At 45.7% G+C, this 15,979-nt stretch overlaps 1 protein-coding gene across 3 annotated transcripts in view; it reads right to left on the bottom strand.

The window, feature by feature from the left end:
* Window positions 1-14,275, bottom strand: part of S100A1 (S100 calcium binding protein A1) — a 40,332-nt gene extending 26,057 nt beyond the window's left edge. The window contains exon 1 of one of the 3 annotated variants that reach the window (XM_078671458.1): window positions 14,117-14,275. Coding sequence is in view for 1 of the 3 variants with exons in the window: in XM_078671457.1 (XP_078527583.1) it covers window positions 9,294-9,433 (140 nt within the window). In the remaining 2 variants the exon portion in view is untranslated. Of the gene's footprint in view, window positions 1-9,293; window positions 9,446-9,541; window positions 9,653-14,116 lie in introns of those variants that run through there. The other 2 variants (XM_078671459.1, XM_078671457.1) reach the window with 2 other exon arrangements.
* Between the last annotated feature and the right edge of the window lie 1,704 nt (window positions 14,276-15,979).

Raw genomic sequence — 15,979 nt, 5'->3', positions numbered from 1 at the left:
CCCAACTTTCTTCTAATCATTGTGTTTCATTAACCCTCACTTGCATCCAGATAGCTCTAATACCCTTTATATCTTCCACAGGGACATTAAATTATGTGTCTCTCCTCTTCTTAGATTGTCATTGCCTTTGACTGTCAGTCGGCGATTTGTGCCACCACTTACTTTCTCGGGAACCTACTCAACACTTTTGTCTCTTATAGACCATAAACTCCCCTTTTTCTCTCTTTTACGGCTCTCAAGACTTCTCACTGAAGATACTTAACATCCTGGATTTCACTCTTTGCCAAACTGAGTTGTCTTCTGCATACAACTCCTATAGTTCTCGTAGCTAACAAAATGAAGAGTAACCCAAAAACATCTACTCCCAGAGTAACCGGATAGTTATGTTATGGAGAATTTTAGAGCGCGCGATTATCTGGAGGTGTCTTGGCGCTAGTTACTTCTCCCTAATGCAGAGCTAGAAAAAAAGAGGGTTTATTTATCAAAAAGCCAGGTCTTCAAACCTTTCCTGAAGGCTAGAAGAGTGGTGGCATTTCTCAGATGGAATGGCAAATCGTTCCAGGCCTTTGCTGCGTATAAAGAGAAGCTTCTGCCACCCCACTGAGCTTTTTTTGTAGGTGGGACTACAACCAGTTTGGCTCCCAGTGATCTGAGAGTTCTTGTCGGTCTTTACCATTGAAACAGGCGTTTTAAATGATCTGGACCCAAGCCTTAAAGTGCTTTAAAGACCATACAGAGAGATTTAAAATGCACTAGCTTAGTCTCCGGAAGCCAGTGAATTTTTTTTATCTCTTTGGAAATTGGGGAGAACTTGAATGTGCCCGTAAGTAGTCTGGCCAGGGCATTTTGTTGTATGTTTAAGTAGAGGCTGTTATAGTAGTCCAGCCTCGACAAGACCAATGCTGTAACCACTGTTTGCCGGCTCCCTAACGGTAGAAGCTGCAATACCTTCTTAACAGTTCTCAGGATATGCGCTGTTGTTGAAGCTACTGCATTTACTTGGGCTCCAAAGGTGAGTTTCTTATCTAGTATTATTCCCAAATTTTTCACCTTTTTAGAGGGTGTAGGGAGTGACCCCAAGGAGTCAGGCCACCATTTAGGAGTCCAGAAGTTAAGATCATTCCGGAACAGCATTACTTCGGTTTTGCCTGAATTCTGCTTTAGGCAATTGTCTGCCATCCATCTCCCAACCGATTCCATGCAGGCCGAAAACGTTTATCTATTCCCAACTCTTGGCCGGGTATAGAGACACCACAACTTGTGTGTCATCAGCATAGGACGTGATCCCAAACCTGAATGCACTGATAACGGGAGCCAATGACGAGACATACACAATAAAGAGTGTGGGGCTCAGTGATGACCCCTGAAGTACACCACATGGCTGTGCAAATAGTTTGGACTGAAATTTACCTAAAGATAAAGTCTGTCCTCTGTCTGATAAAAATGATTTAAGGAGAACCCAAGCTTTACCCTGGACCCCACAGTCCTTGAGACGGTCCATCAGAATATCATGATGGACCGTAGCAAATGCAGCGGACAGATCTAATAGGATCAGAACTGCCCTGCCTCCTTGATCCACTGCTTCCCTGATCACTTCCGTGGCCTTGATGAGTGCCAACTCAGTGCTATGTCCCTCTCTAATTCCATATTGGGAGGGATCCAATGCTTGGACTTCCCACAAAAAAACACTGAGTTGACGATTCATAATTTTCTCCACCATTTTGTCAGGGAGAGGAAGACGAGAGATCGGGCGGAAGTTGTTGGGATCCTTAGAGTCCAGGCTTGGCTTTTTCAGAAGGGGCAATATTGAGGCCACCTTCCAAAGCTTGGGGAACAGTCCTATTTCAAATATGCCATAGAAAATGGATGCGAGAAACAGAGCAATCGGACCGGGGGCCAGTTTTACAACCGTCACCGGGCATGGATGAAAAAAAGGTGAGCCCGATTTGGCTGCCATTAGGAGCTCAAGAGTATAGTATACGGTCAGTGGCATAAATGTGTCCAAGGCAAGGGGAGGGATCCTCTTGGGCTCAAAAACCTCCTTCGCCGTGTTCAGTACAGCATCATTAGATCCGCTGAAGACTGGGAATATGCTCAACACTTTATTAAGGAAGAATTTGGCGATCTCCTCACATATTTCCTGACTAGATTGGACACTAACTGGGCTCGGGGAAGCCAGACTGGAGACAGTTCTAAAAAGCTATTTGGCTGAGTTCTTAGCCAAATCAAATTAGGTCGAATAAAATTTTTGTTTCGCAGAGAAGATAGCTTGTTTATAAATCTGAAGGCTAGATTTATACAATTTCTTCTCTGCTTCCTTGTAGCCTTTCCTCCAATTACGTTCGAGGAGTTTTAAATTTCTCACCTCCTCTGTAAACCATGGAGCAGAGGGATGTGATCTTTTAGGGAAGACATTTTTTAGTGGAGCAAATTTATCACACGCATGTGCAAGCCACTTGGTGTAGATGGAGGTCGCCAAAAACCATCTACTCCCACAGTAACCGGAGAGAAAACAAAACCCATCTACTCCCACAGTAACCGGAGAGTAACCAAAAACCATCTACTCCCAGAGTAAGCGGAGAGTAAACAAAACCCATCTACTTTTAACAACTGAATGCATCAGTTCAACTTCCTCTTGTGTTAGCGGTAATAAAGGAGTCCATGGCAGGAGAACAAACCTTTAAAGTCCAGAAGTTCTCTGTAAAATTAAGTGCTACCATGTGCTTTAGTCCAATAGGTTCTATCGCAATAAACCAAGCATGCAGGATGCACCGATGTCACAAAAAAGAAGCCTCGGATTAGCCACAAGACACCGCCTGACCTACTGTACCTGGATCTGGGGATGTCAAACTGAGAAGCATGAGGCCCAGATCCCTGCCATATTTTATGATAACTAAAAAAGTTACATGTATTTTTAGCGATTCTGAATAGAAATTACTTACATAGTCAGTGTTTAAACTGAGAACCTGACAAACATCTTTTTCTATCACATTTTCCATCTAGGCTCATCCCTTTCTGTTCATTCATTTTGAATTCTCCACAGGGTTTCCATGCCCTGCCCTTAAGTCAGGCGAGGCTCAGCGCAAGCACCTGATTGGCGGAAAGTGACTAATGTGTCTATTGCTTGGTTACCTGTTTGTACACAAGACAAGGCAGATATGAGCCTCACCCTGGGTGAGGCATGTGCTACCTTTCGTGATGAGAGGGGTGTGTCTAGTAATGAAGGCCCTTGGTTTGTAAAAATAAATTGATTTACAATTTGGAAATCAGAAGCGCGTAAAAGAAACTCCCTCTGTTTCACAATGTGTGAATCAATTGATGCAGACTGCTCCGAGACCAGCTTTCACTTTTTTTTCAGTTAATTTTTTCAGATCTTTTAAGAGCAGTTTTGGTATCTGAATTTGTCAGTGATATTATTCAAATCATGTAAAGGGATTTAAGTGGGCGGAATTGGGTTTTGATGGCGGCAAAATCTGTACAGTACAGTGCACCAATCTTTTTTGCTTGGCAAAATGTCATTGAAATACGACTGACAACAATGAAACAAGGTTGGTGATGATGCAACCACCACCAAGAATTAACTATGAAATCTCTCCTTTTATTCCTGAGTCACAAGTAAAAAAGGTGAAAAAACTAGAAAAGGAGGGAGGGTAGAAACACCCTGACACCCTAGGCCTGGTCATCGGGTCCCACAGGGAACCCCAGGGCCAAAAAAGCATTCTTTTTTTAAACTTTTTGGTGGTATTCGCATTGGACCCCTAATCCGGCAGAATTTTTAAACAAAAACAAAGCGCAGGCCCCACGCTTCATTTACTTTAAGCCCCGGATTGGGCCAGTTCCCGTGGGCAATCAAAAATAATGATGCAGGGACCGCCACCTCGCAGGGACAAAGTTTTGGAAATGCTGGGGGCACGCGTTCCCCCGCACAGACCCGGGGATTGCCACCTCCCTGGGGTTAATGTTTGGAACAGCGGGGGGGTCATGTGGCCCCCCCACATTCCCAGGGACCTCCACCTCCCCGGGGCTATATTTAATTAGAGTGCATGGGGGGATCAAGCACTCCCACGAAGCCCCGGGACCGTCACCTCCCCGGGACTCTGCAGAAGATGGGAGGTCAGCCGTGCAACCCCCCTCCAGGAGCCGTAAATGGCCCTGGGGACCGCCACCCCCCAGGGCCAACTCCAGCAATGTCCCGGGGTGCCCACCCCCGGGATATTGCAGTTTGTTATAGCAAACACTGCTTCTCTTCATGGAAGCAAGAGCACTGAAAATGCTCTTGCTTCCATGAAGCAAAGCAGAATTGCTTTTGGGCAGAGGGAGGTGCATGTGTGCCTGGGGGAGGAGGGCCACTCGGCCCCCTTCCCTTAAAAATATATTTTTTTTAAACATTGGCGGGCCTCGGGGGATGGGGTCCCCGGTGCCGAAATCGGCCTGGGGAGGGGGGCTGCGTGCCCCCCTTTCACTTATGAAACATAGGCCTAGCCCCGGGTGATGGGGTCCCTGGGGCTGAAATCGGCCTTTGGAGGGGGAGCCATGTGTCCCCGTCCCCCCTTTTTTTTTTAAATGGGTCTGGCCCCGGGAGACAGGGATCTTGTGGCCCAAAAGGGTGAAAGGGAAGGGGGGGCCACACAGCCCCCCCTTCGTTAAATATAAAATGAAGCTGGCAACCTGCCGGAGGCCCTGCCCCCTGTCTCCACTACTCTGCAAACATGCCTCCTGGCGCGCTCTTGGTTGGGGGAAGAAGTCCCCTTCGATGCTGATGATCCTTAGGGGCCACCTAGCCGACCTGTTAACTCCAATAAGCCCCACACAGTGGGATTGCTGAGAGGTGGTCAGAGGCCGTGCCCCTTTTAACACCACTATGCAAACGCGCCTCTTGGCACACTGCTGCTAGGGCGCTGAGGTCCCCTTGTGTCCTAGGACCTCAGGACTAAAGTGGATTTTATCCGCCAAGTAGCAGTGTGCCAGGAGGCGCGTTTGCAGAGTGGTGAAGAAAGGAGGCATGGCCTCTAACCACGTTTCTGCAATCCAGCTGTGCTGGGCTTACTGGAGGTAACAGGTAGGCCAGTTGGCCCCTAAGGACCAACAGCAGCAAAGGGAACGTTTTCCCCCAACCAAGAGCACGCCAAGAAGAATGTTTGCAAACTGGTGGACAAAGGGGGCGAGGCCTGTTAATAGAACTCAGCAATCTTGCTGTGTGGGACTTACTGGTGGTAATAGGAGGGATAGTTGTTCCCCAAGGACGTCCTTGGGGGCCAACTACCCCTCCTGTTACCTCCAGTAAGTCCCACACAGTGGGATTGCAAAGAGGTCTTTGGAGACCACACCCCCTTTGTCCACCACTCTGCAAACGCGCCTCCTGGGGCACTACCGTTTGGGGGATGAAGTCCACTTTACTCTAGAGGGACCTTAGGGGCAAAGAAGCCATACTGGTACCTCCTGTAAGTCCTACACAATAGAATTCCTGAGAGCTGGTCGGAGGTCCAGACCCATTCTCCACCACTCTGCAAATGTGACTGGTAGTTAAAAAAACCTTAGAAATTCACTGAAAAAAACACAGGTTTCAGGGATGTGATAGTTAGAAATTAGCATTTAAAAAACCTTAGAAATGTACTGAAAAAACAACAGGTTTAAGGGACTTTATAGCTAGAATTAAGCTGACATTTCACTCGTACAAAACCAGAGAAATTCAGCTGTTATAGTTAGCCGAGCTAACTATAACTCGCGCCCTCGCAATGCACTGCTTATGACCTCACATATTACATCACTCATGACATGGTCAGTGACATCACTGATGACATCTCAAATTACATCACTTATGATATTAGTGATGACGTCATCCACAGCATCTCTGATGCACCCACTCACACCCTTATAGAATCTTTTATACACCCACTGTTACTCCCACACAACTATTCACAAACTCATTCAGATAGTCATGCCAATACTTACACACCCACTCACTGATTCATTGATCTATACACACATCGACTTGCTCACCCATACTGCCACTCATAAACCCACTCACTCACTAATACAGCCATTGACATATCCACTCATACAGCCATACATACAGCCATACAGGCGCTCACACACTGAGTGAGTCACCATAAAACTACTCACACACCTAGACACTCACCCATACAGTCAAGCATACAGCCACTTACTCACCCAAACAGTTGCACACCCACCCACTTACTTACTCATACAAATAGCAACACATACTCACTCAGCTATACAGTCACTGACAGAAGCATGCCCTCATCTATGTAGCCACTCTCACATTCACTCACTCGCGCATACAGTCACTCATATACCCCGTCACTCATGTATACTGCCTTTCACATACTCAGTTACTCACCCATACTGACACATGCACTCAATCACCAACACAGCCATACAGACACTCACTCATCCATACAACTTCTCAAACAAGCAACAGTACCCCATACAGCAACTGACTGGCCCACTCACTGCTCCATACAGACAGTCACACACCTCCTCACCCACAAACACAGACACCCAGACAACCATAGACATAGTCAGACAAGCAATCAATCACCCATATAGCCATTCACGTATCCACTAACACTCATAAACCCACTTAGACATCAACTGACAGATACACACATTCACACAACCCGTCACTCAACCATACATTCACTGAGACACCTAATCACTCACTTATACAGTCAGTCATGCACCCACTGAGTCATCCATACAGTCACTCATGCACCCACTGATTCACAAATACACTTTGGTATATATATTTAACACTCATGAACTTTTAAAAAACACTCACAGTCATTGGATGATGTCATCACTGATGTCATCAGTGATGTCATTTGAGATGTCATCAGTGATGTCACTGACCATGTCATGAGTGATGTAATATGTGAGGTCATAAGCAATGCATTGCGGGCCGCGAGTTAACGGCTGAATTTCTCTGGTGAGTTTTGCCTTTTTGAACTGTAATAAAGGCTGTTTTCCACAAAGAAGAGTTTGTGTGTTTCTGGTGTTTTGAAAGACGACAGAATTCTGCATTGATATATATATAGAAATATACATACATACATATATAGGTGTGTGTGTGTGTATATTGAGAGGTGAGAGAGGGGAGGCAATGAGCCCGATGTTACAAGCCACCTTTCGTGACATCACTTCCTGTTGTGACATCACTTACGGTGACAGCGTCCCCCCACTTCTTTTTTTAGGCCCTGGAGAAAATACTAAGTGCGTATGGCTGTTTGGTGGCCCAAGACGGCCGGCCAAATTGTCTTTTTTTTTTTTTCATCAGAAGGCACATTTATACAGCAAACATAAACTGGATGTTTTACAGTGTATGCATCAGGCGAAAGACACTAATAGAAAGAAGAGAGCTTGAAAACAATAATTGCAGGCCAAATTGTCATGTGCATTTAAGTGCACCAACCACTCCTCCCCCTACTGGCTTAGACGACAGCCAAACCCCGCCCCAAAACTGGCTTCAGCACAGAAAAATAAAATGCTAATAACACTGTGTTATTATCATATTATGTTTCTGACTGACTGATTATTATGTTTCCTTTTTTGTAGTGCTGAAAAGCAGTGGGGCGACGCTCCTCCACCTTAGCAGAGGAACTGCCGCTGCTTTTAGGACGTCCATGTTCTCTCACTCAAAAGCTGTCCATAAATTAGGGAAAGCAGGTTACAAAAAGAGCCATGCTCCAACATAGACATGCATCCTTCTTCCACCCTGTAATTTCCTTTCTTCGTTTGAGCACATCCCTATGGAGTTTCCAGGACAACGCTACACCCATGTTTTTGCATCACTGTATTGAACTACAGTTAAATGACTATGTCTTTCTTTCTCCTTTGGCTAGCCCACCTCTAATTGCGAAGTTCATTAGGTCTCGGTTAGAGTCAATTTTTTAGCTCTCTGTTTTCGAAAACATATTGTGGACAATGCTAATATTTCGAGGGGACTTAAAACCAGCACACTGCTCACCAATGCTTGTCTTCCATCTATTTTGCTTTCTTCTTATTCAATGCCTTTCTTTCCTTTGCTTTTTCGTGTGTTTGTCTCGCCCAAGGAGAATAAGCTAGTGCTTGGCCTTTTTCTGCTTATTTTCCCTATTACATTCTTAAATCTCTCCCTTTCAGCTCCTCCCCGGCCTTCCTATTGCTCAAAGGTGGGGGGGGGGGGGTTGCTTCCTTACTCCTCCCTGACTCAAAAATTTATTTTGTTTTCATTTTCATAGGCTCGGCAGCAAAAATTTGCTTCTGCGCCGCTTCTTTCACTTGGATGCTTTTTTAGGCATTTTATTTAAAGATTTGTGCCTGCCATCATGAAACAATAAATTAAATACAATGAAAATGGATGCTGCGTTAATGTACGATTTAAACGCACCTGCTGCAGAGTTCCTTGTGCACCCAGCTTTCAGGCAGCAATAAAAATGTCATGATAGGTCTTATAATTAATCTTCCTGCTAGAGAGAGAGGTCGGAGTTTTGTCTAGTGGCAATTTTGACTCGTCATAAAGTAGTGCAGAGGGTTAATCAGCCTGCTGCACAGAACAGATCTGTATTTTATGTGGATAGCTGAATGGAACAGCAAAGTAAGCCTTTACCAGCACTTTGAAACAAATGAAATGTATGTGAGAGGGGGGCTATTGAGAGATGAGCGGCACTTTTGCCCGGCTGATAGTGAGGGATTCCAAGAAGGAGGTCATATGGGGGGTTCCAAAGAACATAGTCGCGCCGGGCTCCATTATCACTGAAGCTCCCCCAATAGAGACCTGGGGTTATGATAGCCCTGGGGGCCCAAGGGATGGTTCAGCTGCTGTCCCTCTATTCATGGGGTTAGAGGGTCGTATAAGATAGCGGGGAGCAAGAGCCAAATTGTAATTTTGCTGCTCCCTACTTGAGCCCAATAGGCTCCTGTTGCTTTCCACACCTACCAATTGTTCACCCCTGTAAGCTGTTATTAGTGCAGTGTATGGCACACTCCACCAAGCCAACCACAGAAACGACCAAGCTGCCCCACCTCAAGAGGGTCACCACCAGACAGCCACCAACACCTAGCATTCTGGGATAAGTAATTTCTCCTTTCCTAGGTGTCAACAATCCCACTTTGCTTAAATCTATTGGCTGATTGGTCAGGACAGGCTGAAAGTCGCCGCCATGATGACTTGGGAATAGGTGACACCTCTCTCCGTAGGTCCCTTTATGTCCTTCTTTCATGTCTATTGTCCAGCACCCGGACCAAAGGCCTAAAACAGCCCACCGTGTTTCAGTGAAGCCCCGGACACTCACCTCTGTGACGGGCCTTCGGATTGAACCAGGCCGCGGGTACGGAGGGGTCTCGGACGGAAGCCGGTGGAGAGAGAGCTCGACTTTACCCTCAGGAGGCTGGGAGAGACTGCGCCGCGGCTGGCACCGGTGGCGAGGCTCATTAAGGGTGGTAAGGGAACACCTGCTCCCTCCACGGCGGGGTCTCGATTCCCGCCCGTGAAAAGAATAACAGCCCTCCCCGCCCCCTCCCCTCAGACGCGGCTCCTCACCTCACACCTGCGCCGTTGTCCGCCTGGGGAGCACCTGCTGTGGCAGGGCTTGGGTTACATCATCATGCAATGGGGCCTCGTTTCTAAGCCTCGCGTGCAAGTCCGGGTGTAAAACCATCCTTTTACGCTTCCCATATCCTTTAATGTTCAGTAACCGCGGTGCCCAGCTGGAGAATGCAAATATGAGAGAAGGAGACGTGGGGCCAGAAGTTTCTGTTCCCCCAACTCCCTCCACATACCGGCCATCATGAGTTACACCGTCAAAATGCAGAAGCAGAGCAGCGAGGACAGAAGACGGCTAGCGAGGCTTGCCAGTAAAGCTCTCACTCTTCAACCCCCCCACTAGCCTTCTCAATCCACTACTCAAATTAATTTCATATTTCACTATACTAATTCACCACTAATCCTTTATGGGTTCCGGATTAGCATGCGACTCACCGAAAAGGCACTTCAGCACCTCATCAGGGGTAGCAAGCGCTAAATACATGCAAACATTTCTTCTCCCTCTTCTATCCCCACACTATCCTCCTCAATCCAAATAACTGACTAACATAGCTATCACTCAAATGTATTTCATATTTCCCTATACTTATTCACTACTAATCCTTTATGGGTTCTGGAGTAGCGTGCTACTTGCCAAAAAAAGCGCCTTGATGCCTCGTCAGCGGTAGTAAGCTAAATGCAATTACAATACAGTACAATACCTCCACTTAATACACACATAGCAAGCTACTGAAAGACCGCATAGTACACAAGGTTCTGGGGAAGGACTGTGACCAAACCCAGAAAGCTGTAACAAGTAGAATTACCAACCATAGGGACAACAACTATGAACTAACCTGACAACAGTCTCATATGTGCCAACAAGATACAACTTATAGACAAAACTCAGACTCTGGCCTGTCAAACAATTCTCGAAAGCAGGCTTCCATCCGTGAAGTCATTCATATACGTGGCAGAATGTGCAATGCATAAATACTTATGACACCTGTGAAATGTACTGGTTTGAACCTAAGTAGAAGGCTTAGCTTCATCATAGCGCTAACAAAACTGACACCGCATCTACACGCTACTTATGTCTAGAGAGGACTCGAAAATGAAAATAAGAGGATTTCTATTTATTGCCTGAAAGGCTTAAGTGACTAAGACCCTCAGATGATGGTTATGTTCGGTGGTACAAAGAAAAGACTGGCTGGTGGAGGGTGAGATGGAGAAGGGGTTTGCACAGATGTCACGTGACTAACGAATCCTGGAGCTTATAGAGCTATTTAAAAGACCACTGTCATCCTTTTTAGGGGGTTCCTTCCTCAAAGCTAGTGATATTAGGGAGTCACTAGAACACCACCACCAGGTGCGTCCCGTTACACTTGTCAGAATGCAAATTTTCTCCCATTCCAAGACTTTGGGACAACAACATATCACTTACCTTGAGCAGGCTGGCACTGACCCAGAGCTCCTCCCAGCCTGAATATTCAAAGCAGAGAAGGCGCCGCAAAAATGGGAGATCTTCAGCTAATACAACCGCGAATACCAATAAAGACATACTGCTCATATTGTGAGACAGGAGCCTCTAGGTCTACTTAGCTGCTGTCTAGTCATACAACATTTTCCTGTATAGCACTTTGTATCTGTCTAGCTAAGGACACAGTATTAGAACAGAGTTATACAGGACTCTGAACCAAGAATTGGTTTCTATGTTTCACTCATGTGAGCGTGCAATGCCAAATATGGCAAGGACGCGCAGATACCACATTTAATACTAATTTACTCAATAACCTGTAAAACCAATTTTTGTCACATCCTTTTGAGCGGTTTAATTTTTGTATAGTGCCTGATGCAATCCTAAGGCTACCTCAAGGCGCTGCAGCACATCATGAGAGATGGAAATACATCTTTTGCAATTCAATATTCGCCAAGATTTTGTGACTTTTGGTGATGACAACATGAGTATTTTAAGTCTGATGTTAACTAACACTCAAGTCTTTTACATAAGTATGAATGCAAGCCAAATAGTTCAGCTTGAATGATGTTTTGATGGAATCATGATTGCGGGCTTCCATCTGTACACTCAAGAGTCCTGTTCACAGTTTAGCAACAACAGTTTGTCTTGATTACACTTTAATGTCATCCCGAATATTTCCTTTTCCATGTGGCTTCACCATCTGTGTCTCCCACTTTTAGCCTTTATTTTGCTTCTTGCTTTTTATCTTCCACCGCTCCTGCGACTAATTTCTGCTTCCTCACCACTTCACTAGGTGGATGCTAATTTCAGGTAGCCGGGGGGGTACCAATTCCTTCCTCTGACTCCCTTTTAGTTACTCCTGGCTCTGCTCTTGCTACCCGTTGTCTAAAGGTTCAAACATTCATTGACAGAATCGAAAGTAAACTGGGGCTCTAAGAAAGATGCTTATTTTCTATATTTAATACTTTGTGTCTTTCTCGTTAGTCCTCAGCTGCAAACAGGAGGCTGAAGAGGAGCAAAGGATCAAGCCTATGATGTTATTGGTGTATGATGTCACTTCCTCCCCCTCTATCAATTTAGTGACTCAGGATATCGTCTTCCTCTTGCCTCTCCTGCTAAAGGCCTCCATTCCCCATTCCTCCTCTCATTTGTCAGGTATTATGGGTTGTATGATGTAACAACCTGTGTTATTACAACGCGTGCTGTTACATCGCAGTCGTTGTAACGACTGCATTTCACCACGCTATGCCTTTACAACGCAAGTCTTTACATCGACTTGCGCTAGGTGGCGTGCTAACATTAAAAAAGTGTAATTTACTATTCCAACTCCAGTCCACTTATCAGTAGGGAAGGTGTTGGGATAGTAAACTACACCATTTTTAATGTTAGCACGCCATCTAGCGCAAGTCGATGTAAAGACTTGCGTTGTAATGGCATAGCGTTGTTACATGCGGTCGTTGTAACGACCGCGATGTAACAGCATTGCGGTGTACTGACCGCGTTGTTGAGGATGTTTCCCGGTATTATGTGATCAAAGTAGCTTTACAGCACCAAGGCACAGCAGCCCCTCCTTTCGCAATGGCGAAGGAGCGTCGCCCCACTGGCTCAGAGCCAGCAGCTGAAAATTGAAATATTATATGATCTTTTTTTTAATTTTAGCTGCTGGTTGAGCCAGCGTGTGCAGGGATGGTGGGGGGGGCACAAAAGGGGGGAGGAGGAGTTGTTGGTACACTTTCAAGTGTGCATGTCTGCTTGGCCGGCTGTCTTAGGCCAACCAAACAGACATGCACACTTGGGTTTCTCCGACTCAGCGGTATTGCACAGCCATGTTGGAGAAACAGCACAGATTCCCTGTGCCTGAGCGAGAGTTAATCCAGCCCACTCTGGCCAATTCCCAGCGTCAGGAATGGATGGGGAGTCCATGATGTTGTCCCAGGGACTGCTGGGACCAGGAACTGGATGCAGAGAAGAGCGAGGAAGTCGGCAGCACCAGGTACGTCTTTTTAAAAATTATTAACCCCCCCTGCTGCACGTTACCCTGTGCGCTCCACCTACTGCCCCCTCCCCCACACCTCCAACACACCAACCCACCACTCTTTATCTTTGTCAGCCGCCCAAGGCTTTAAGTGGGATGAAAAAACGGGGGGGTCTCTCAAACGGGCGTGGTCGATATAATTAAGGGTGAGGCTTAAAAACACCTAAGCCAAAAATCTTTGCTGAGCATAGTGTGCCACCCCACTGGTATTTTGCTACTTTTGTCATTGCTTCCAGACATATAATACAGCAAGCAACATTACACATACATCAAGCCTGGACTATTGTCTTTAACAATGGTTATTAGTTGCATAAGATAAATAAGCAACAAGCATGACTTTGTTGTATTTAATATTGAAAATGCTTCCGTTCTGAATTGATGGGACTGTGAAAGTATTATAAGGAGTTTCTTTGAAGTTACATCAAAGACTGTGAAGGGGGTACTGCTGCAGAGTTAAGATTTGTTTTTTACCCTGATACTGAGGACAAAATCGGAGAGCTCGATTGGGCCCCGTCTCAGTTCCCGTTTTTTAGAACTGCTGGTGCTGAGCACCGGTAGGACCTGGTCAACTTAAAGCCCTGTGGCCGCCACTGACAAGGCAACAACCGAGCTACAATATTCAGCCAGCCTTAAAAAAAAACACCACCAGCTCCACAGACTCTGCAAGTTTGTTCCTCTGCACATCATTAAATGCAGTCTGGAAAAGCCCCTAATCTGCTTGTCAGAAACTAGTCCTGTAGCTATCTTCAGTGCTTAATTTTAGCCATTGGTTGGTGGTGGGGCTCACCGCCACTCATTTCTGGGGACCAGCACTTATTTTGCCTTATCCGTCATTGACCACGAGCACGAAAGAGGAAAATACACAAAGGGGAAAAAGTAGGAAAAAAAGGACAGAAAAGAAAGAAGGAACCTGCACGAGTGAGATAAAGAAACAGGGAGTGTCTGACAGTGTATGGAAGAACCATACATTCGATTCAACACTATGCAGCCATGGTATCAGTGGTGGCTGCTCCCGGGAAGAAGCAGTGGGAAAGGAAGGGGGAGGAGGCGGGGGTTTAAAACCGAAAAATTAACTTACCTGCCGACCTGCTGGCTGGCCGGCTGCCTCCTCGCTTCCGTCCTCTTCCTGGCTTCTCATGTGCAAACCAGAAGCACCCGGGCTCCCTATAGCCAATATAACGTTGTGATTGTTCTGAGCGCCGTGCTTCGGCGTTCAGCCAGGTAAATAGAGCCTGGGCATGTTCTCCACCCAGGATGTAATGCAGTCTGCTTGGAGAACATGCTAATTGTGCATGAAAGGTTAGCCAGCCCAAAACGGCCAGCGAAACATTCATGCGTACTTAGGGACTGCAAACCACTCCTCCCCTGCTCTGTCAGAAGGAACAAACAAAATGATAATTCAGTCCAGTTATTATCACTTTATTTTTTCTTCCTTTACACTGCGACAAGCAGTGGGTAATGCTCTTCCGCCTTAGCGAAGGAGCCGTCACTTCTTCTCATTAGTTGAGCCTACATTTAAAACCCATCGGCGGTGGGTTACTGAGCAGATCATTTGGCACCAACACTTAAACTATTAAAAATTAAGCACTGGCTTTCTTACCATTTTTGTCCTGCTATCTTGGACAACAGATTGGTTGTTGCCAGATCACATACACATGTCTTCATCTTCTAGACACCTCCAGAGGCCATAAGGAAGGAAAAAGATCACAGGATATTTAGGAAAACGCAAAACCTAGCAGCAGATCACCATTAGGTTTAGTAATTACATCCATCATTTGGATTTTGAGTTTCTCACCCTAATGAATTTGGGATAATTTACTAGTAGCCTTCAGTGACATACCTACAAACATACATACCGGTTGAGTATGGACTAGCATGTTATGTTAAAGCCTAGCTTCACATTCTACAAGCTAAGTTATCTCTCAGTGCCTTCCTCAGCTTTGGGATGTGGAGGTTCGGTTGCTACTCTGACCGGCGTCATTAGATTAACATGGTAGTCCCTCAAGACCTTTGTAGAGGACATTAGGGACCTAGTGTTCTGGGACTCTGGCACCACTGTTTTGGTGGCTGTTCAACAAGTATACCTTATACTCCTCTTTACTTTGTTAAATAGAAAGATGACTCCACTAAAGCTGAAAAAGATTGGTTAAAAAGATAAAGGATACGTTTCCTGTAGGGCTACCATCATCACAGGTACTTACGTAAGCGGGTCTGTTAGAGCATGAGTACAGCAGCAGATTTCTTGTTGTTTGAGCACTAAGGCAAGCAGCATGTTTGGATGATTGGAAGAAAGCAAAGCAAAGTATTATCCCCAAGAAGGGAGGCTGATGAAACAGTGGTGAGGTAATGGGCATCTTTATGCCTACAAGTTGTTTGCTGATCTGATTGGCTGACTACACAGGTGTGAATGTTTTAAGTAAGAACATTCAAGGAGTTTAGAATTAGTTGATTAGAGCTGGTGTCTGGGTAGTGTGAAGCTCTACTCATAGGCGCTGCCAACAGGGCTGAACGACATGCCCTTTGCAATGCCCTGCTTTGCTGGACATGGGTGACAGGGACCTTGCATCTCCCATGAAAGATGGGATCACACGGTTAGTCCAGGGCTTTCCAGCTAAAAGAAAGGGATTGTATGGCAGTGCCATATTAAGGATTATGGAGGCCCCGGGAAGAAAGCATTGGGGGGCTCTGTTTGGAAAAACATTTATTTTTTTTACTCATTCTCTGCTAATTCAAGTCTCATGTTACTGAACAAGAGTGAATTATACATTAAAGGTTGAGAGACAGAAATATGTATAAGTGAGCTAAAGAGAAAGTTCACTTTTCCATGTGGCCCCTGGAAGGTGTAGGACCTGGGCAATTGCCCACTTTTCCCATGCCTTAAGACATCTGTTGAATGGTTTTACTTCAATTAAAAAACAGGAATGACAATTTATGCATACCC

Source organism: Lissotriton helveticus, chromosome 12 (genome assembly GCF_964261635.1).
Source record: "Lissotriton helveticus chromosome 12, aLisHel1.1, whole genome shotgun sequence".
Lineage (NCBI taxonomy): Eukaryota > Metazoa > Chordata > Amphibia > Caudata > Salamandridae > Lissotriton > Lissotriton helveticus.
This window is presented reverse-complemented; position numbering and strand designations above follow the sequence as displayed.